Source organism: Sapajus apella, unplaced genomic scaffold (assembly GCF_009761245.1).
Source record: "Sapajus apella isolate SASKATOON/1434 unplaced genomic scaffold, GSC_monkey_1.0 scaffold37, whole genome shotgun sequence".
Lineage (NCBI taxonomy): Eukaryota > Metazoa > Chordata > Mammalia > Primates > Cebidae > Sapajus > Sapajus apella.
Window position 1 is genome coordinate 14,138,798 of NW_022436977.1, and position 21,703 is coordinate 14,160,500.

The 21,703-nt window shown below is 41.6% G+C and overlaps 1 protein-coding gene and 1 long non-coding RNA gene across 6 annotated transcripts in view; one reads left to right on the forward strand and one right to left on the reverse strand.

The window, feature by feature from the left end:
• Window positions 1-21,703, forward strand: part of LOC116564387 (aromatase) — a 110,072-nt gene that overhangs the window by 75,512 nt on the left and 12,857 nt on the right. For all 3 annotated transcript variants that reach the window (XM_032297469.1, XM_032297470.1, XM_032297468.1), the window contains exons 2-4: window positions 2,158-2,340; window positions 8,324-8,474; window positions 17,655-17,809. In XM_032297469.1, coding sequence (XP_032153360.1) covers window positions 2,196-2,340; window positions 8,324-8,474; window positions 17,655-17,809 — 451 coding nt within the window. In that variant the 5' untranslated portion in view covers window positions 2,158-2,195. The remainder of the gene's footprint in view (window positions 1-2,157; window positions 2,341-8,323; window positions 8,475-17,654; window positions 17,810-21,703) is intronic.
• Window positions 1-21,703, reverse strand: part of LOC116564388 — a 168,690-nt gene that overhangs the window by 30,486 nt on the left and 116,501 nt on the right. For all 3 annotated transcript variants that reach the window (XR_004274873.1, XR_004274871.1, XR_004274872.1), the window contains exon 2: window positions 18,535-18,648. This is a non-coding gene — a long non-coding RNA (uncharacterized LOC116564388). The remainder of the gene's footprint in view (window positions 1-18,534; window positions 18,649-21,703) is intronic.

Here is a 21,703-nt window from a genome sequence, read left to right on the forward strand (position 1 = left end):
TGAAAAGTCCATGAGTGTGGAGAATAAATCCCATAATAGGTAGCAAAATGGCATGATAAAGAGCATGGGCTCTGGAGACAGAGCCCCTAGGCTCCAATTCCAGCTGTGTCACATATGAGCTGGGTGCCCTAGAGCAAGCTGCTTAACTTGCTAAATGCGAGATTTTAAGTGTTTTCTTTCTTTGTAAAAAGAAACTAAGAGGTTTTAAAAGTTCTTGCCTACTTTTCTTTGCATAACTTATGATGATACTGAGGGAGCATCTTTTCTATGCCAGTGAATTGCCATAGTCCTTTATAAATGTGCATCAGCCTCCAACATCTTACACTCTTTGCTTTCAATGTGTGAAATACCTCTGAGAGTTCCTTTAATGTGAAGTTTTTTGCTGGCATCACCTCCTGTGGGACATCTTCATCCTTTCTGTCGCAACTACTTTCCTCATTTATGCTTTGAACAATGGTTTCAGGTTACATCAACATAAATTGAAATTTCAAGGGTCCCGGCTGTCAGTCATATAGAGCTTACTCAGAACGATGTCAAATTCTGCTCTAGACATTTAAAACCTCAACCTGTTAAAAATAGCTTGTCATCAGCAAAGGAGCCAGATGATAACAGTCACAAGGCTGACTTTTTAGTCTCAACTTACATATATTAAAAAATGACAACAAAACTGTTCAACATAGGCACAGGCATTTTCAGTGCCCTGCACCCAAGCATTAATGATTAGTTAAATGGTAGAATGATATAAACAAAATGATGAAGCAACTGGATAAATTCAACTATGTTGTAAAATTTTTGTAGTTGCCAGAAATCAGTCTTTGGACTTTAAGATCTCATATAGCTCAGAGGAGAAACAGAATTACATATTCCTTAAGAATCTGATGAAAGTTATGGCCTTTCTCCCCTAGAATGTGCACATGAGCTGATACAATATTTTATGCAGTGTTTCAGGGAATCCACAGAGCCCCTGATATCCAATTAGAAGCCCTGGCTATGAATCAAGAATTTCATTGCTAGGTGAAACCCAGCCCATGTCTGCTTGAGAACCATTGCAAGTCCTGAAAATTGTAGGTACCATCTAAATAAAGGCAAACATTTGGGCATGCCATCTGCCACTGAAAAAGCATTTAATGATGCATCTTTCCTCACTATACAAGTTTGTTCAACCTACACCTCTTCAGCTACAATCTACCTACCAACCCGGAAACTCTGTTCTAAGAGTAAAGGTATTACAAAACCTTGCTGAAAAAGACAGATTCAATGGCATGTTGTTGAAAAACACAGGAGAACCAGCACATCAAACTGAAAATTGGTTGGCTCGCACAGGATGTTAGCGGCTCTTTGAGTGAGGTTGCTGAGTGGCACCTGAGCCTATTTCTGTGGCATCCTATTCCGCCTGTCCTCTCTTTCTCCTTCCCCATTCCTTTCTTTCTCTTCTCCCTTTATTCTTCCTCTGCAATTCTTTTTTTCCCACACTACTGTTGGCATTGGTCCCTAGGGACACTGCTAAATCAGGCCCATAGTGCAAGAGACTTTAGATCTTCATTAAAGTCACTAGAGATGCCCTGAGTTAGTCACTTTGAATTCAACAGATGAACTGATGGAAGGCTCTGAGAAGACCTCAGCAATGCCCAAGAAATGTGTTCTTACTGTAGAAACTTACTATTTTGATCAAAAAAGTAATTTTGGTCAAAAAAGGGAGTTGGGGGATTGCTTTTTTTTGTTTGTTTTGTTTTTATTTTAAGTTGATTTGGCTTGAAGGGAAGATTGCCTAAACAAAACCTGCTGATGAAGTCACAAAAGTACTCCACCTCTGGAATGAGCTTTGTTTTCTTATATTTTGGCAAGAAATTTCGCTTTCAATTGGGAATGCATGTCACTCTACCCACTCAAGGGCAAGATGATAAGGTTCTATCAGAACAAGCGTCTAAAGGAACCTGAGACTCTACCAAGGTCAGAAATGCTGCAATTCAAGCCAAAAGATCTTTCTTGGGCTTCCGTGTTTTGACTTGTAACCATAAATTAGTCTTGTCTAAATGTCAGATCACATTATAAAACACTAAGTGAATCTGTGCTGTACAGCACCCTCTGAAGCCACGGGAGTTATAGATGAACCTTTTAGGGGATTCTGTAATTTTTCTGCCCCTTTGATTTCCACAGGACTCAAAATTGCCTTCTCTGAGGTAAAGGAACACAAGATGGTTTTGGAAATGCTGAACCCGATGCATTATAACATCACCAGCATGGTGCCTGAAGCCATGCCTGCTGCCACCATGCCAATCCTGCTGCTCACTGGCCTTTTTCTCTTGGTGTGGAATTATGAGGGCACATCCTCAATACCAGGTAAGTCAGTCATTTATTTTTGTATCTAAGAAGGTTATTTACTTGGGCTTTTGGTCCATGATGGTAAAGAAAATTTTGCAAAAGGACAAAAAGCAAACCTGGAAAGACCTCTGAAGACTATGGCCATGTTAGCAATTGAGGACTTGGGTGAAAATGTTCAGACTAATTATCTGCACATGTTAAATGAAAGCACTTAAAAAATATCTTAGATAATCCCTTCCAGTCTGCACTCTGCTTTGGTAAAGTAGACGTGGCACAAATACCCTTTAAAACAAGCTGAAGATGGGATGGGATAAAGTAAAATTCTGGGGTTTTCTGGTTAACTTTTAAAAACAGATTGCAATTTTGTTCTGAAGGTGAAAATGTCTCTGGAATGCCTTCTCTACTGCGTTCCTTCTCTCTCTCACTCTGCTTCCTCCATGTCCCCTCTTTGTCTGGTATGTATCCCTTCTCTTTATTCCACTCATCATTTTCTCTTATTCTTGGGAATGTGGTGATAGTGGTTCCCATTTTTCTTCCACTGCCCGGCTCCCATAGGGTTGAATGGTATCCAGGCAGTGGGAGAAAAATGGGGACCACTCCAATGCTCTTGGAATATCACACCCCGTTAGAATCTTCAACAAGATCTGTGGGTCAATCAAATGTGGTGAATAATATAATTATCCAGATAATCCCAATAGAAAACCCTTATCCCCCCACCATTAATGCTGCAATGATCAGATATCAGATTATTCAGAATGATCTGAAATTTCAGACTGCTTCTTTAGTTTTCAGTGAAAATGCCTCATTGCAGACAAACCTATTCTCAATTCCATAAGATATATGATGAGACTTTAAGACTATACTTATTACACACTGGTAAATGTGGTGGGCCTCATCTCAGTGGGATCAGAATGGGAGCGCGGGGCTGGCACAAAATGCTCTGTGTCTGGTTTCTTTTTAACATTCCAAATAATTGCCTCTTTGCCTGATTCAGCCTGATATTTTACTTCAATGCCCAGCTTAAAGGAACATTTAGTTAATTTTGTTTTCTGCTCCCTGACAGGGTCAACTCCAGAAAAGGCAGGCTCAGAGCTAAGGGATGACTGTTTCATGGTCTTTAACTTGAATTCTCTTTCCCAGTGTGGCCCTTCCTCACTGGATTTCTCCTCTCCCAAGGGGACTTCTAGGTCAGGGTCAGTGAATGGTCACGGTGGGGTGAGTAGGTAGGGGGTGTGGAACACATTTTCCTCTTCTTCCCTTCATAGGCCCAGGTGCCGAATTCTAATTTGTCTGTAATATCAGAGAATCAGGCCAGGACAGTCCAGCACTGCCCACGCAGCATTGCTCATCCAGTGAGCCACAGCTTCTCAAGCTTTTAGTCTATGTAAGAACACCTAGGAGGTAGGAACTTGTTAAAATTTCTGTCCCTGGGCCCTGCTCCTGACTTTTTGAATCAGACTCTTCAGGCCTAGAAACATGCATTTTTTAAAAGTCCCTCCAGCTGCTAAGGCTAATCAGCACTGGTGGAGTTTCCTGGGACCCTTGACCAAGGAGGTCAGCCTGTTGGGGACAAGCCTGAGAACCAGCAGCCCTGAAGCTCTGGATCCATGGGAGAGTAGGCAGCACCTCACTCTGTCCAGCACTTCTGGGCCAGGGCCATGAAGCTGCATCCACTGACAGTCAGAACGAGTAGCACAGTGATTCTCAGCACTCTCTGAGGTAGGGTCTCAGCTAGTTTTGGGTTGCTTTTTTTTTTTTTTTAAATCTTCCCTCCTGATTTTTCATCAGCAGCCAAGGTTGAGAGCCACAGATATGAGCCTAACCCCTGCATTTGGCAGAACGTGAAACTGAGACCCAGGGAGCTGATCTGCCTTGCCCAGGCAAAGTGCTTTGACAAGCATGAGAAGCCACAGAGTTCAAACTCCTCGTTTTACAAGTGAAGGGTTAAAGGCCAGAGAAAGGAAATGGCTTGTCAGCTCACCAGTTGGACAGAAAGTGGGAACACAGGGGGACCACCGGGAAGTCCTAAAGCCCAGGTTGATGATCATTTTGCTAGCCAGGTAGTTTCTAGTTTCACACTTTGAAAGCAGAAGGTCTAGTTAGAATCCACTAGTGGCACAGGCTGTCAGATCCTGTGGTTTCTGGTTGTGGGAGGGAAGGTAAGAAAATTGGCCTTGTTTAGGGTGGTTTTGCTAATCAATGCTCTTGAGCTCCTGCCAGCTCCCTCAAATCAGTGCCTCTCCAGGTTCTCGGTTTTAAGGTTTGGGGGAAGCTCAGAGTCAAGAAAGCTCAGGGCCAGTGAAAGCTGGGGGGACTTAAGAACTTATAATGATGTAAAGCCCTTAAGTGAGTTATAATTTACAAAGCAGTTGTTTCATGCCCATTTTCTCCAGTGAGATTGGTGTGTTTGTATCTGTTTTGTCGATGACAAAACTGAGAATCAAAGAGTTGCACAACTAATAAGTGATGAAGCTGGGCTCATAACTAAGCTGCTTCTGTGGGTATTTACTGAGAAGCCCTGTTCTCCAGCTAAGGGAAGGGAGGAGGTGTGAGAAGATGAAAGAGATGCAGTTTCTGCCCCGAGGGGATTATATACAAGTGGTAAAATCAGTCAGGGACACACACCTAGGTGGTTGACTGGACTTAGTGCCAGGTAGGGGCTATGAAAGTCCTGAGGAAAGAGTCATTCCTGTCGGGGAGGAGGAGTGGCTAGGGGGGCGGAGTTGGGAGCTTCAGTTCTGAAACATTGCCCCAAGTCTACTGATCTGGGTCAGGACTCACAAACACCTGGCACTGGCAACTTTCCCTTCCCCAAGGACATAGAGCCATCCCCAACTCTGAACAAGGGTACTCTCCCTCCAGATGCCACACTCTGCCCTGGGTGCCACATCCCAGAGCAGAGCACTAGGGGAAAAAGAAAAGCATGGCAACTGACATTCCTCTTTTTCTTGTTAAGACAACATTTCACAGGAAAGTGCACAGTGCAGTGATAAATTTGCCATCACAGGGCAGCCCGAGAAAGAAGATATTATCCTTGTTCCAGAAGCTCCTCGTGTGCCTTTGCAATCACTCTCTCCCTCACTCCAGAGCAAAACACTGTTTTTGAAATACTCTGATTTTGTGACAGTCACTCCCTTGTTTTTTATAATTTTGCCATATAATTTCACATCCCCAGACAATACAGGTAAATTTTGCCTTGTTTTAAACATTTTAGCAGTCAATTCATACATTATGTATTCTTTTATCTTGCTTCTTTTCCTCAACAGTATAGTTGTAGGATTCATCCACATTGCAGCATGCAGGCAGAGTTCATTTTCATTGCCATAGGTATTGAGTTATATAAATATCTCATGGTTTAATTGTCATCTCCACTGTTGAGAGATACTTGAGGTGTCTTTAGTTTGAGGCTGTTGTGAACAGGGCTGTTCTGAATGTATATGTGCACACAGGTTTCTCTATGGTGTTGGACAGCTGGGGAGAGGTCCCAGCTGTTGGCTCCAAGGAGGTTGTCTCTGTACAAAAATGCAGCAAAGTATTTACTGCTTCTTTTAGGGTATGAAAGAGGCTCCCGCAATCACTGCCTGCCTAGATAAGCATTCCCAAATCTGAGAAGCAGAAAGCAGCTTAACGTGGATATGACCAGAATATTTCCCTAATATTTTATCAAAGTCTCTACCTTCCTCCAACATTCTCCTCTCCAGCTGGAGGGTGGGTGGGGGGCATAAGATATAAGTAAAAAGGTAACACTGTATTAAAATTCTTTTATTTTTAATTATTTTTCACACACTCTCCTCTCCTGCCCCCAGACTCTGATGGGGACCATTATACTTATAATGTCTCCAGTTCCTAATTTGGAGTTAGTTTCTATACCAGTAGTATCTATACCAGTGTTTGCTGGATGAATTAAGCTGATATACAACTGGTCGCTAAGAACTCAAAACTCTGGTTCTCTTCTGGTTAGAACATTCAGGTTCTTAATCTAAGCACAGGGTTCAATCTCCCTTTTTTAGTAGATACATCTCTCCTGCGTCATAGCTTACATTTGAATGGCAGGTGGCAAATATTAAGATTCTTTACATGGCGGGCTGGGGGTGGTGGCTCGCGCCTGTAGTCCCAACTACTCAGGAGGCTGAGGCAGGAGAATCTCTTGAACCTGGGAGGCAGAGGTTGCAGTAAGCTGAGACAGCACCCGTGCACTCCAGCCTGGGCAACAGAGCGAGACTCTGTCTCAAAAAAAAAAAAGGATGGCATTTAAAACTTCATCCTTTATATTAGATACACATGCCTAATTAATTTTTGAAATTTATTCAGGAAACATTTGTTGAGCATCTACAGTGTGCCAAGCTATAAATATCCAGTAAGGTATTATATTATGCATATATTAATTGATTAAAGGTTAATATATCTAATGACAGTTTAAGGAAATACATATTCAATCAAATCTGCTATGGAAATCTTTTAAAGAGCTTAATAGAATTATTTTAATACAAAGTCAGTCATCTACTGTGTAATGTAGTGTTACTAAAATAATCACAAGATTAGTAACCTTAGACCATATTTTGGTTCCATAAGTATTAACAAAGATCGTCTATTTAAAGGGAAGAAAGAGCTGACAGTCTTACTCATATTAGCTATTGCAAAGTAAAAGACTAACACTGTTTGCTGTGTTTGGGACTAAACATCCAATTCAGATGATTCAAGCAAAAGCTCCTGCTATGTAGATTATTACACAATTCTTGCCCATAAGGTGAGAATGCTATCTCACATAGTTAGGTGTGTTTTGGCTTCAGAATGATTTCACTGACAGAATGGAATTAGAGAAAGATTTAGAAAAACTACAACCTGACAATTCTGAAAAACATCCTAAAACTTTTTAATCTAACTTTTTACCACCACCAGTAAAATCAAACTACCAAGTTTGTTCTCTGATAAAAGCAACAGTAAATTCCCTAGTTGTTCCCTGGATTCATGTTCTTTACAATTCTGCCATTCTCTGCATAAGAAAGGTTGCTAAGTGGCCACTACCTTTGGCTAAAACTAGATCATGGGACTCAAACTCCGGTATAGAGGCTGAAAGACCCATTGCCTGACTCCTCAACTCTTATCTTTATTTTGCCTAAGAGATTTAGCTTAAGAACCTTTCTTAAATGGAGTCTTTTTTGAGGGAAATAAAAGAAATAGATGGGCCAGGTGTGGTGGCTCACACCTTTAATCTCAGCACTTTGGGAGGCCGAGGTGGGTGGATCATCAGGTCAGAAGTTCAAGACCAGCCTGGCCAAGATCGTGAAACTATCTCTGCTAAAAATACAAAAATTAGCCGGGTGTAGTGGCAGGCACCTATAATCCCAGCTACTCAGGAGGCTGAGGCAGAGAATTGCTTGAACCCAGGAGCCGAGATCATGCCACTGCACTCCAGCCTGGGCAGCAGAGTGAGACTCAGTCTCAAAAAAAAAAAAAAAGAAAAAAGAAATAGATGTTCTTGGATTGGACATTCTCTTTGTAGATTTTGTTTCTTTCAGTTGAAAGTTTTCCTACAAAACTGCAGACCAGTTTTAACCCACCCATTCTGTCAACTGGGGCACTCAAATTGAAAGTTTCCAGAAAAAACAAGGCACCAAACAGATCTGCCGGCTTGTCACTTGTCAGTGTTTCCATGTTTGCTACCAAACACACCAATTGACTTGTATTCAAAACTCACTAACACCAGTTAACATGGGAAGAAATTAGCACAGACACCCAAGTTCATTCAGACTGAAATGATTGATACCAAATAAAACTAGTGTGGCATGGACACTGAACTCCTTTTTATTCATGGAGGGGAGAAGTGCCTCATGTTAAGTGTGAGGCTTTTGTTTTGTTTCACTTCATTCGTGATTCACAGATACACATCAGAGATAAAGAACATTTAGCTATAAAAGAAAAAAAAAAACAGGAGCAACACAAAGCAGTTGCTATTTTTGGTATGGCTAAGATGCTTATTGTGCTGTGATGCCTGTCCTAGGTCCCGGCTACTGCATGGGAATTGGACCCCTTATCTCCCACGGCAGATTCCTGTGGATGGGGATCGGCAATGCCTGCAACTACTACAACCGGATGTATGGAGAATTCATGAGAGTCTGGATCTCTGGAGAGGAAACACTCATTATCAGCAAGTGAGTCTGTTCATAATCGAAGACGTACTTTTTAAATTGATGCTGGAGTTTTTTCCACTTAGGACAATTTTATTTTGAATCTTGATGTGTTTGTTTCTGACGCTATATTTTTACCACTGAAATGAAGGTGAACAATCCCCAGAAATCTAACATTGCACACGGAATAATTGGGTTTTGCTTGAATTGAAGCCAGCGGTACATAAATAAAGAACTCTGGAAAGCTGGGAAATTATTTAAAATCTCTGTCATCAGTGAATGTGGAAACTTAGAAGCCACATAATTTGATTTTGACAAAACATACTCTTTTCTGTTTTTCCAAGTTTTTTGGTCTTAACCACAAATAAACATTAAAAAGAACCAAGCCAAACAAACAAACAAAAACAACCACAGAAAACAAAACAAAAAAAAAGCCCAAGACACCACTGCACTACAGTCTGTGTCACAGAGCAAGACCCTGTCTTTTTAAAATGAAATAAAACCTGAGACAGAGGTATCTGGTTAGCAATTTGCTATTCTCCCGCCAAGCAACTGAGCACCTCTAAAAGAGCAGACAGTAAGCTGACCTTGGCTGAATCCGATTAAAGAAAAAAAAAGAAAAGAAATAAAAGAACGGATGGTAGAAAAAGAAGTCATTCACATGCTGCTCTCCCATTTATGACTTTCTGCCAGTATCCCAGCAGAGTGATCTTACATAAATCAGGAACAATATTACTCATTTAAAAAAATAGTGTCCTCCCTCTCTGCGTTGTTATATTTTGTGGATAACAAGCAGATTGAATTAGTTCTATGGTTAACGAAATAGGAATTGACTATAAACAACTAGTTTGGTAGAACACTTGTTTTCTTGTTTATTGATCTTAGAAAATGGAGAATTTCAAAGATGGCATATTTCCCTAGACGTTCAGCTATCTTCAGTAGACTTTTAGCAAAGCTATCTGCAAACATTGTCTCAATACATTCTTATATTTGTAATTTGTAACAGAACTTCACCCACAAACTAAAGCTGACCAGGGTGTCTTCCAATTTGTTAGAATTATTCATTCAGATACAAAGTCTATAGCTCAAAAGTAAGTGAAGCTTTTCTAGAAACTACGTAATTTTTTCAGGTCAGGATTACATACATAAAATACCATGTCGTAAACTACTACATCTTATAAAATACTATGATATCCTCAAAGCCCAAATATTTGAAGCAGATACTGAAAGAAGGGAGCAGGGGAGAAATCAGTATTATATGAATACTTCCAAATATTTCAAACTACCCCAAAATTTTTTTGGGCCTGGGCTTTTTCGGTTTGTTTCATTCCGTTTAGTGTTGTAACACTTTTAAGAGTAGCTAAGGCAGACCTCACTTACACAACTAAACAGAAATGGCTTCAGGTGGAAACATCATTTCACCGGGTTCATTGTGAAATACTCTAATGCAGTAGTTTTCAAAGTGTGGTCCCTCAAGGAGCAGGATCAACATGCCTGGGAACTTGTTAGCAATGCACATTCTTGGGCCCCACCCTGACCTACTAAGTGAGACAGTCTGGGGTAGGACACGCAATCCGTGTTTTTTTGTTTTTTGTTTTTGTTTTTTTTGAGACAGAGTTTCACTCCTGTTGCCCTGGCTGGAGTGCAATGGCACAATCTCGGCTCACTGCAACCTCCGCCTCCTGGATTCAAGCGATTTTCCTGCCTCAGCCTCCTGAGTAGCTGGGATTACAGGCATATACCACCATGCCTGGCCAATTTTGTATTTTTAGTAGAGACAGGGTTTCTCCATGTTGGTCAGGCTGGCCTTGAACTCCTGACCTTAGGTGATCTACATGCAGGTGATTGTGCTGCACACCTGAGTTTGAGAACCACTGCTCTAAGAACTAGATCATAATTAATTACTTTTTTATTTACTTCTCCTGGTCTATTAGGCTGTAGTCAGCCAAACTGAAGTGAGTATATGTTTTTGATATGTTCTCATTTAAAAAATCAGTACTTGAGTCACTTTTACAACTGGCTACGGTCTCACAAATATCCCGGAAGCACTGGTGTTTGGGTTTGGGGGTAGGGACATTTGCTGCTGCTCTTTCATTTCCCCCCACAGCCACCTGCCTTCCAGCTCTCCCCAGCCCAGAGTCTGCTTTCCCCATCACCTCTTTCCCTCAGCAGACAGGTGAGGTGACCCTCAGATATTTATCTAGAAGCATATCTACCTGCAGTCCAAGATCTAGTACAGTACCTCTCACCCTGGCTGTACCTTAGAGCCACCCAGGGAGCTTTTCAAAGCCCCACTGCTCAGACCATACCCCTACTTTTAGTTCAGAACCTCTTGGGGTAGGACCCAGGCATCAGTAGTGTTTAATAATCCCCAGGTGATCCCAAGGTACCGCTGAGTTTGAGAACATTCCATCTAAAGAGGGGGTAGAGGAGGAAGCTCCTGGGGCAGAAGGGCCTCTCCTGGGGTGAGGGAAACAATGATGCAGGTTTGGTTTTGTCTTATGCTAAGATGGTGGAGGTGTGAGACTAGAAATGGAGTAAAGAATGATGGACTTGAGAAAGGACCACAGTACCCAGACAGAAATCATTTTGAAATACTAGATATTTTGATGCTAGATTCTTAGGTCTCCAGCAAAATTCCCCAAATTTCCAAAGACAATTCCTGAAAGTGGTTGTTTCTTACAGTGGGGGTGGCATCTGACCACTCTGCTTGTCTAAATTAGGAAAGTGACTCCAACAACCCCCACCAAGTCAGGGCTGGTGCACACCGAGACGCAGCCACAACCCATCCAACCTATCCCCAGCTCTCCTAGTTCTTTCTTTGTTCTGCCCTCTCAGGTATTTCACTTGTCGGAGTCTTTGTGTTCTCCTTAATTGCCTCAGAGCAGCTCAATTTTGCTGTTAAAGGCTGAGCTCCCCTCAGGAATAGGACATGTTTTTCCCCATCTCCTTTCCTTGCCTGCTCTTCAAGTCTCTTCCAGAACTCCCCGTACCTCTTGAAAATACCCCATTGGACCTCACAAAGATTTTTATTTTTATTTGAATAGTTTGCCAGATTTTTTTCTTTAGAAATGTTTGAGGTCTATAGTCATTACAACTGTGTAGAAATTACGGTGCAACTTTTCCTCTAGCTTTGTCCCAAGACAGTGGGGGCTGCAGAACTTCAGGGGAGAAATCAGGCATGTGCACTGCTGAGATGCTGCCTGCACCACTGGGGGCCTTGGAGGTACGATCCAACTGGTGAACTATAGATGATATGTGCTGGGTTCCCCCAGGCAGCTACCCAGGCAGCTGTGCTCTAAATTAACGAGGGTCTGTAGGTGCTGCATATGACACTATATGTCCATTATATGTCCCTAGATTGCTTTTTGTCATGAATACAAAAAAAAAAAATGTAGCACTCATAAAGGGAAATTAGCAATTAGCATGCTAATCTGGGTTATATTTGCATATCTGTCAGCAATTAACATACTAATTAGGGTTACATTTTTATACCTGTCTTGATGTGCAAATTTACACATCATTTACAGGGGTTTCCTTCATTTATTCTTTGAACATACATTTACTGAGAATGTATTATATACTAAGCACTGAATGATTCTAAGTTATAATAGTTATTACTGGCTCTCCATTCATCCATTAAATATTTATTGAAAACTTACTATGTATAGCAGGTATTGTTCTAAGCTCTGGGAATGCAGCAGTAAACAAACCAGCCAAAATTCCTTACTCTCATGGAGCAATATGTTGTTAAGTGTGTCAACAAGAAACAAGTAAAGTACATAGTGTATCAGCAGGGTGACCAATTGTTTCAGTTTGCCTGGGACCAGGGCATTTCCGGGATGTGAGACTTTCAGTGCTGAAACTGGCATAGTCCTGGGCAAACCAGGATAGTTGATCACACTACTATCAGGCAGAGAGGTGTTACATAGAAAGAGAGTAGGGAAGGAAGATGGGAGAGGACCAGTTGTGGAGACACAGGTGTGATTGTAAATAGGTGGTTCAGGCAACCCTCACTGAGAAGATAGCATTTAAATAAAGACCTAAAGGAAATGAGCAAGTAGCCCATGCAGAGACCTGGAGGAAAAGCATTCTAGACATAAGGAACAGTAAGAGCCTGAGTGAAAGAATACTGGAGATGAGTATTTACCAGCAAATCATGTCAGGCCTTGCAGGCCATTGTAACAACTCTGGCTTTTACCCATTGTGAGAAAGGAAGCCATTGAAGACTTTGAGCAGAGGAGTGACACATGACTCATTTATGTTTCAGCAGAATCATTCTGGCTGCTCTGTTGAGAACAGGTGCAAGAGGACAAGGGATGGGGGCAGAGAGACCAGTTAGGCAAGAGGTGATGCTGGCTGGTCCAGGTGGTAGCAGTAGAGATGACAAGAGATGAGGGAAACTTCTGGACATATTTTGAAGGCAAAGCCAACAGACTTCCTGACAGATTGGATGTAGGGTGTGAGAGAAAAAAATAAAGCGTTAAAGTGTTGTCCAGTTTTACATTGAATGGAGACATCGTGTCCTGAGATAGGTGGAGCAAGTCTGGGAGGGGGAAGGATCAGGGTTCCATTCCAGATACGTTAGATTTGACATGCCCAGTCGACACTTGAGTAGGATGATGAGTAGAGAGGACTGAACCTTGAGACCCTCGAATGTAAATAGGTCAGAAACTAGCAACAGAGACTAAGAAGGAGCAGCCAGACTGAGAAGAGAGAACCAGGAAGTGTGATGTCTGAAAGCCAGGTGAAGAATGCATATCAGGGAGTGGGAAATTGTGAACCATGTCAAATGCCACTGACAGGGCAAGGGAATGCATCGAGATTTCAGTACTGCATTGAGCAACAGGGAGGTCACAGGTGACCTTGACGAGAGCAGTTTCAGTGGACTGGTGGGGGCAAAAGTCTGACCAGAAAAGAGAATAGGGGGAGAAGAATCAGAAGCAGCAAATGTAGACAAGTCTTCCAAGGAGTTTGCCATAAAGGAGGCAGGAAATGGGACAGTAGCTGAGAGGAATGTGTGGGCAAATGAGTTTTGATTTTTAAAATAGGAGAAATCACAGCATGTGAGTTGTAGAGGGAATGGTCAATTACGAAGGAAAATCAAATGATTGTTGATGAAAGAGAAAGAAAGGGTGTGCTAGGTGAGGTGTGAAGAGGTCCCTGAGGACAAGTGGATGGGTTGGCCTTGAATAGGGACATGGAATTTCCATAGTAACTGGAGGGAAGGTGGAATATATAGGCACAGGTCCTGGTCGTTGGGGCTTGTGGAGATGTTCTTGTAGATGCTTCCATTTTTTCAGGAAAATAGGAAAAGTCTTCAGCTGGAGCTGAGTGGGGAGAATATAATAGTTGTCTAGAAGAGTGAGAAAGTGAATGGGCTGGGGACATGCAGTAGAACTGCCAGTGGCACTAAGGGCCCCCTTGAATTTAACCAAGAACATGTCAGCAGGTGGGTGTGGGCTCACACACACACAGGCATTCACACACGGTTTTTCTTTTTTTCCCAACCCAATCCAACTGCCAGGTGCAAACACAGAACAGGCTAAGAGTTGGATTTGGCTGGAGTTGTTGTTTTACCACGCAACCATGACAAAGTAACAAGAGGGTCAAGGGCGTGGAAGATTCAGGGAAGGGTATTCTAACTTTAATAACTGACAATAATTTTTCCCAATTTTCTATTAAGAAAATTATCAAATGAATAGGAAAATTGAAAGAGCATCCCCCCACCACACTTTTCCCCCTATAACACTGACTTTTTGAAGAGACCCGGTCAGTTATAAGATATTCCACATTCTGAATTTCTCTCACTGTTTCATCCTGGTGTCATTTACTATATTCATCTGTTCCCGGTATTTCTTATAAATGGAAAATTGGGTCTAAAGACTCAATTAGATCCAGGTTGCACATTTTTGCAGTAACACTTCAGTAGTACTAGGAACTTCATATCACATCACATTGGAAGATGAGTAACAGGTTGTCCCACTAGCACTGACGTTAAATTTGATCACTTGGTTAGGTGATTACAGTAAGATTCGTCTTTTATAAAGATTGTTTATCTCTTATAGTCACCTATAATTTAAGCTGGGTAAGTGAAGATATTAGAGCAGTGAAGGACAGTGAAAAGGTGATAGGATTGATGGAACAGAATAGGCTTGCATGAGGCAAATGTTCTTAAATGTTTGTCACCAGCCGGGTGCGGTGGCTCGTACCTATAATGCCAGCACCTTGGGAGGTAAAGGTGGGCAGATTACTTGAGGTCAGGAGTTTGACACCAGCCTGGCAAACATGGTGAAACCCCGTCAGTACTAAAAATACACAAAAAAATTAGCCAGGCATAGTGGTGGGCACCTGTAATCTCAGCTATTCAGGAGGCTGTGGCACAAGAATTGTGTGAACCTGGCAGTTGAAGGTTGCAGTTAGCTGAGATTGCACCACTGCATTCCAGCCTGGGTGACAGAGATTCTGTTTCAAAAAAAAAAAAAAAAAAAATGGCACCAATGATTTCATTAATTGCCTCCTTATCACTGTTAAACCTGCCCACAAGTGTGTGAATTGTTTAAACCCAGAACTCAGGTGGCTTCTTCCTCATCACCTAAAAGCTTACTCTCTGGCTACTTTTCATTTTGAATGGACAATAGGTTTGCCATCTTTGGAGGTGTCTTTTGCCCTCAGTCACGCTTAATGAGGAATAATGACCCTAGTGACCAGACACCCAACACTATGCACTGTCCCTTCTGAGGTTGGGGACTCAGTTGGACTCTCCCCAGTGGTAAGAAATCCTCTCTCTCCCAAATAATCAGCATAATACTTGCTTCCAGCAGTGTTGCTGGCTGGCCTGCAAGCCAGAGCCAGGCCTGTCTTGACTGCCCGGAGGAGCTCTGGACTGGGGTTCTTAGCTCATCACTGACCTTCTCTTCTTCACTTTTCTGATTTACTCTGGTTGGATAAATCCAGCTTACTTTTAGTAAATGGCCTTGCTTTGAATTGCTGTTCTGTAGCCAGTCATCCATCCCCTTGCTTTATCACTTCTGCCTGATTAGCTTTGTCCCTTGACAAGGCTGAGCTTTGGATTCAAAATAGCTGAGATGTTGGTGCCCCCTAAAGGACACATGAATTTTTAAGTTTGGCTTTTTATTATTAATAACTAGCAAACATTTACTTGGGTTTGTTTTATGTTTGGAGTTTCTTATCTCATCTAAAAATTGATTAACAAGTTTTTTAATGAAATGGACAGGCCAATATGATTAATACAGGAAGCAAAAGCCCTAGGGTCAGAGCAGAAAAATAGTGTTCTGCTTGTCCTCTGAGTGCTTAAAATTTTTAGATATGAGTTTGTGAACAAAGAATATACAAATTACTTACTTTCTGCTTTAATTATAGGATGATGGAGGGGAAGGTAGTTTTCAAATATTTTAATTCATAACAATTTCATTCCTTCCTATGGCATAATTTTTCTATAGATGACAAAATTTGAACCATCAGACAAATTAATTCCCTAGAATACAAATGGAAGCCTCTGAATTTTTATTTTTGTTTTTGTTGTTAGGGAGAGGCAAACACGTCCAAAATTTAGGATTATTTGATGAATATTATCTGGAATCAGATCAAGAGAATATTTAATAGTGTTTTGATTTGAAAATAGGGGTTTTTTTTCCTGAAATAAATGTCGAGTAAATAAGTTGTTTATTTAATAATAACTCTGCTTTTTTTTTTTTTTTTTTCTTTATTCTCTTACATTCTTTTTGAGACAGGACCTTGCTCTGTCACCCAGGCTGGAGTGCAGTGGCATGATCATGGCTCACTGCAGCCTCAACATCCAGGGCTCAAGTTATCCTCCTGCCTCAGTCCCCCAAGTAGCTGGGACCACAGGCACACACTACCCTGCCCAGCTAATTTTTGTATTTCATATAATAATGATTCTGTTCTGACTTCTTGACACTACCGTTATTTCAGGGACTTACTTTTAAAGCTTAGACAGGACTATGGAACACATCCCAGATGTGAGAACTGGATTAATACTGAGCCCACAACCTAATCCATTAAACCAGAGCAGCACATTTTTGTCCTAGAGTCCTCTGGGAATGTATTTCAGCAGGCATTAACTGAACCACCTCACTAAGGCAAAGGTATCCTTATATAAGCCAAGTGTCAACTAGCAGAGGGAGGAGCAAGAGTCTCCCCAACCCGTCTGAGAAACAGCTGCAGATATTATAGTAACCACGTCTAATCTTTGAGGGTTATAGGTTCTGAAACGCTCCATAATAGGAGAATTTGCAGTTGTGAAACAAAATTTCAGGAGACCAGAGGGGAAGAGGACCAAAGCTGCAATGAATACATGAAAATTTATATAAATATTAAGTTCACCAAGAAAGCAACAACAACATCTGAAATCAAGATAATACCAATGACATCTTATGTACCTTGAATTTGCACAATTGAGCATTGTACAAACTGCACTATCTCATGACTCATTACATCTTATATCACGGGAGAACCCTGGGACCCTGGAGACTTTGATGAGTCATGATGGAATGCAGAGCCCCAAAATAGCTTCCTTTACTACCATAGTGAACTTGGCATGCCAGCCCAGCTAGGCTCTGGCCAAGCTCAGGGCTAGAATGCCCAAGGAGATATTTTTCAAGCCCTGAATGACACTCCACTGGAGGGAACAGGCCTGATTAGAGACTGGAGTTGGGTGGTACTAGGCAAAACTGCTGGTTCCAAACTGGGAAAACAAGACTTCAGTAATTCCACAAACTTCCAATTCTGTGGCTCACTCTTATAGTGGGTGGCATTTTCTGGAGTGAGGCTGGATGGTATCTGGGAGTCTGGAGGCTCTTCTGGCTCTCATGATATGGAGGGTTCAGCTTCTTAACACCCTTGCAGCTCTGACTCCAGTAGTGGGACATATTTTGGTGAAGTTAGAGAAGTAAGAGAAATAAGGAATGGTATGTGGGTATGTGTGTGTGTTTTCTGTCTTTTGTGATGTTCAAACAGGGAGTCAGTAGGTAGAAATGACTCAACTGGAGAAGGATGTTCTCATGCTAACAGAAGTGCTTATTCAACCTGAATACTTGAAATCATGCACATTGCCTTTGGAGCAACATGAATATGCTAAGAGAGATACTTCCTAGTCAAAATGTATCACCATGAGTTCTCCTGACCCTTAAAAAGTGACACCAAGGTTTCCTTTCTTTTCAGGTCCTCAAGTATGTTCCATGTAATGAAGCACAATCATTACAGCTCTCGATTTGGCAGCAAACTTGGGCTGCAGTGCATTGGTATGCATGAGAAAGGCATCATATTTAACAACAATCCAGATCTCTGGAAAACAACTCGGCCCCTCTTTATGAAAGGTAAGCAGGCACTTAGCTATAATCTTCTTTTTTGTCTATGAATGTGCCTTTTTTGAAATCGTATTTTATTTTTTAAAAAATATTTATTTATTTATTGAGATGGGGTCTGACTCTGTCACCCAGGCCAGAGTGAAGTGGCACAACCTTGGCTCACTGTAGTCTCTGCCTCCCAGGCACAGGTGATCCTCCCACTTCAACCTCCCAAGGAACTGGAGCTACAGGTTTGCACCACCACACCTGGCTAGGTTTTGTATTTTTTGTAGAGTTGGGGTTTTGCCACATTTGAGATCAGGCTGGTCTCGAACTGCTGGTCTCAAACAATCAACCCGCCTCAGCCTCTCAAAGTGCTGGGATTACAGGCGTGAGCATTACCATGCCCAGTCTGAAATCATATTTTGAATTCTACTGCATCACAGCTTTCAAATAATAAAGGTGGAAGAGCTAACATACATTATACCTTTACTCTATAGTAGCCATTGTTCTAAACACTTGATATTTTTATCCCATGGCAGCCCCATGTGGTAAATGTTGTTATCATCTACAATTGACAGAAAATGAAGACATAAAGAGGTTAAGTAACTTGCCCAAGATCCAACCATTAGTAAATAATGGTCCAGAATATAATCCCAAATCCTATATTTTTTGATCACCGCAAATTCTTTTCTTCTTATTGATGTGCAAAGCAATTTTATGGGCATAAAGAAGAGATGAAGCTATATACTTACAGTCATTTCAGTTATGAATTTAGCATGTCACCCATATGTTTCATTTAAACATGGCCAAATAATGTGTTTGCTGAGTCCTTGACTGACAGCCCAGATGATTTAGCAGAAAGGAATCTGTGAATGAAATTAGAGAATTTTAGAACTGAGAAGGACCATATATGTTGTCTCAACTAGCCTCTGATTTTAATAGCTGAGGAAATAAAGTCCCAAAGAAGTTATGATTTTCACCCAGGCAAAATAGGGAGTAATGGATAAGCTGAGACCCAGTTGCAAGCCTCCTTATCCAGTGATTTTTCCCCTTTACCTCACCATGCTGGAAACAGAACTGTTGGGGAATACACATGACTAACCCTTGACATTACTATCAAGCATCAAGAAAGATAATCATGCCCTGGAAACGCTAGTGATAGAATCTGGGGCTAGATGATTTTAGGTCTGGCCCTGTCTATGCACAGCCTTCCCTCCAGCAGCTTGTGCTGTGAACCTAGCTAGCCACCTTCTGTGTGACTGCTAAGATAGGAAGAGCTATGCCAGGACCTGGGCCCCCTGGGTGTTGAGCCCAGCCTTCAGAGCTGCCCCTCACCAGGACTCAGCACAACTCTTGCTTCAGACCCCAGAGTATCACTTCCCTATTGCTGCTGTAACAAATTACCACAAACTAAGTGGCTTAAAATAACACATTTATCTCACAGTTTTATAGGTCAGAAGTCTGACATGGATCTCAATGAGCTGAAAATCAAGGCACAGGCAAGGCTATGTCCCTTTCTGGGGGCTCTAGGAAAGACTCTTTCTTTGTCTTTTCCAGTTCTGGAGGCCACCCACATTCCTTTGCTTGTGGATCTTTCCTCCAGCTTCAAAGCCAACAACAGTGGGTTGAGTCCTTTTCATGTTACGTCTCTCGGACCCACCTTCTGTCATCCCATCTTTCTCTGGCTTTGACCTCAGCTGGGAAAGGTTCTTTGCTTTTAAGAACTCATGATTAGGTGTGAGAACTCACCTGTTCTCAAGGTCCTTAACCTTAGTCATATTTTCTAAGTCCCCTTTTTCATGTAAGGTAACATATTAGTAGGTTCTGGGGATTATGACATAGACAAATTTAGGGTGCTATTATTCTGCCTATCACTCATGTTGGGGGAGATAAATCTCCTTATATCTTGTAAAACTATGGAATGCATTAATGGAAAAAGTATAGGACTCAGTATTACGGGTTATGGGTTCGAGTCCCAGCACTGCTACTTGCTAGCTATGTGACCTCAGGCAAGTCACTTTGCCTTTCTGAGTCTCAGTTCCCCTATCTAAAAAAGGTGATAAACGTTACAAAACTTGCACTCTAGGGCTACTGTGAAGAACAAATGAAATAATGCTGTCAGATCCCATAGAAATGTACATTTGACTTTTTCATTGGACTCAGGTGTATTAGGAATATGTGAACTAGTATCTAGGAGTAGTTAATTTTACATACCAATATCCTCCAGGCTGACATGCAAGAGCTAATTAAAAGAACCTCTAAGTTCATTCATTTAACAAATTACTGTTCTCATCATTAAACTCAGTACCAAGATACAGTTACAAACAAGATGCCGTTCCTGACCTCAAGGAAGTTTTAATGGGGGAGTTGGGGTTGAATTAGGAAGAGGCAGCTCAGCACATCACCAAATACCACCCTAGGTGATGGTAATACTGGCGGTGTGCACAGAGTGATGCCAAGTACAGATGAACAGGGCCTCTAAAGCACACTCAAGGACAAGAGAGACTTTTCAGAGGAATGCATGCTTATAATGAGTTTTAAATGAAGGTAGAAGCTAATTAAGAAAACAAAGGACAAACATTCTAGGAGTAAAGAACAGGATATTCAAAGGCACAGATGAATAGATAGACATGACACATCCAGGGACCTGTCAGTAAGCCCTTGTGCCCAGTGCAGACACATTCAGGGATGTGGCCAAGGGGAGGTCAGGGCCAGATCACCAAAGACCTCTCAGTTAAGGCAAAGAATTGAGCTTATCTCAAAAGCCATGGAGAATTACTAAAGATTTTAAGCAGAATGACATGAACATATGTATATTATAAAAATCCCTCTGGTAACAGAGTAAATGACTGATTGGAAGGAAGTAGGACTGTGAGCAGTGAGAACATTTATGAGCTACTGCAGTGACGCAGGAAGGGTGGAGTGGAGGCTGTGGGTTCAAGAGATGTCAAAAGGGTAGACCCTACAGTAGTAGACCCTACAGTACTTGGAAATTAGGCAAAACATCTTTGTGACTTTTTTTTAGATAGCCTTCTATATGGAAGGTCAGGGTTTCTACAAGAAGTGCTACACAACTGGACCCAAATTTATAATGCCAAAAAATAAGGGGCTAATTACTTATTGGAAAGTTCACTGTGATGTCTGACATTTCTGTAATAAATGGGAGTCCTAGGCATTTTTCAATGAATCTCCTCTTAGACTCCCTGTTGGTTTTCCTGATATAGTAGAAAGTCTGACACAAGTTTTGGTATCTAAATCAGTAACATTAATTAAAGTATTGACTTACTGGGTGAGTCTGTAGGGAAATAGTTAAGTGCAACTTAGGCAATGGCCCATCTTGGGAGGTAGGGAAGCGTGGGGGCGAGGGGTGAAGAAATAGCATGTTTTTCCCAAAACTGCCAAGAAGTGTGTCCATGTTGATGATATTTGCTGATTGCCCAATTTTCATTTGACTGGATAGATTCAATACTTTTTGGCACATTTAAAAAATTAAATCATATCTATATCATACCACTACCTATAAGCAATGTTATTACATTTTTGCCTATAAGTTTGGAATGTGGCTTCAAACTCTTTAACATAGAGGCAAATCATGCATTGGCCTGGGAGAAATCCGCAAGTGACATTCTAAGCCAACCATTCCACACAAAGCATTGAGCCATTTGTCCTGCTTGCTGAAGTGGCAGTCACCCAGAGAACAACATCCTGGCCTTTCACATCTGCCAAGTCCTTCCTATGGTCAGAAAGCCTGTTCCTACCTCAACCTTCCTTCCAAGATGTATGGAAATCTTAAAAGTCTAGGACCAGTACTCAGGCTTCCTCAGGCTTCCTTTCTTATTTGCAAAGTATACCGTTAGGCATGGGGGTTCTACACCTAAACCTGTGTGTGTGTGTGTGTGTGTGTGTGTGTGTGTGTGTGTG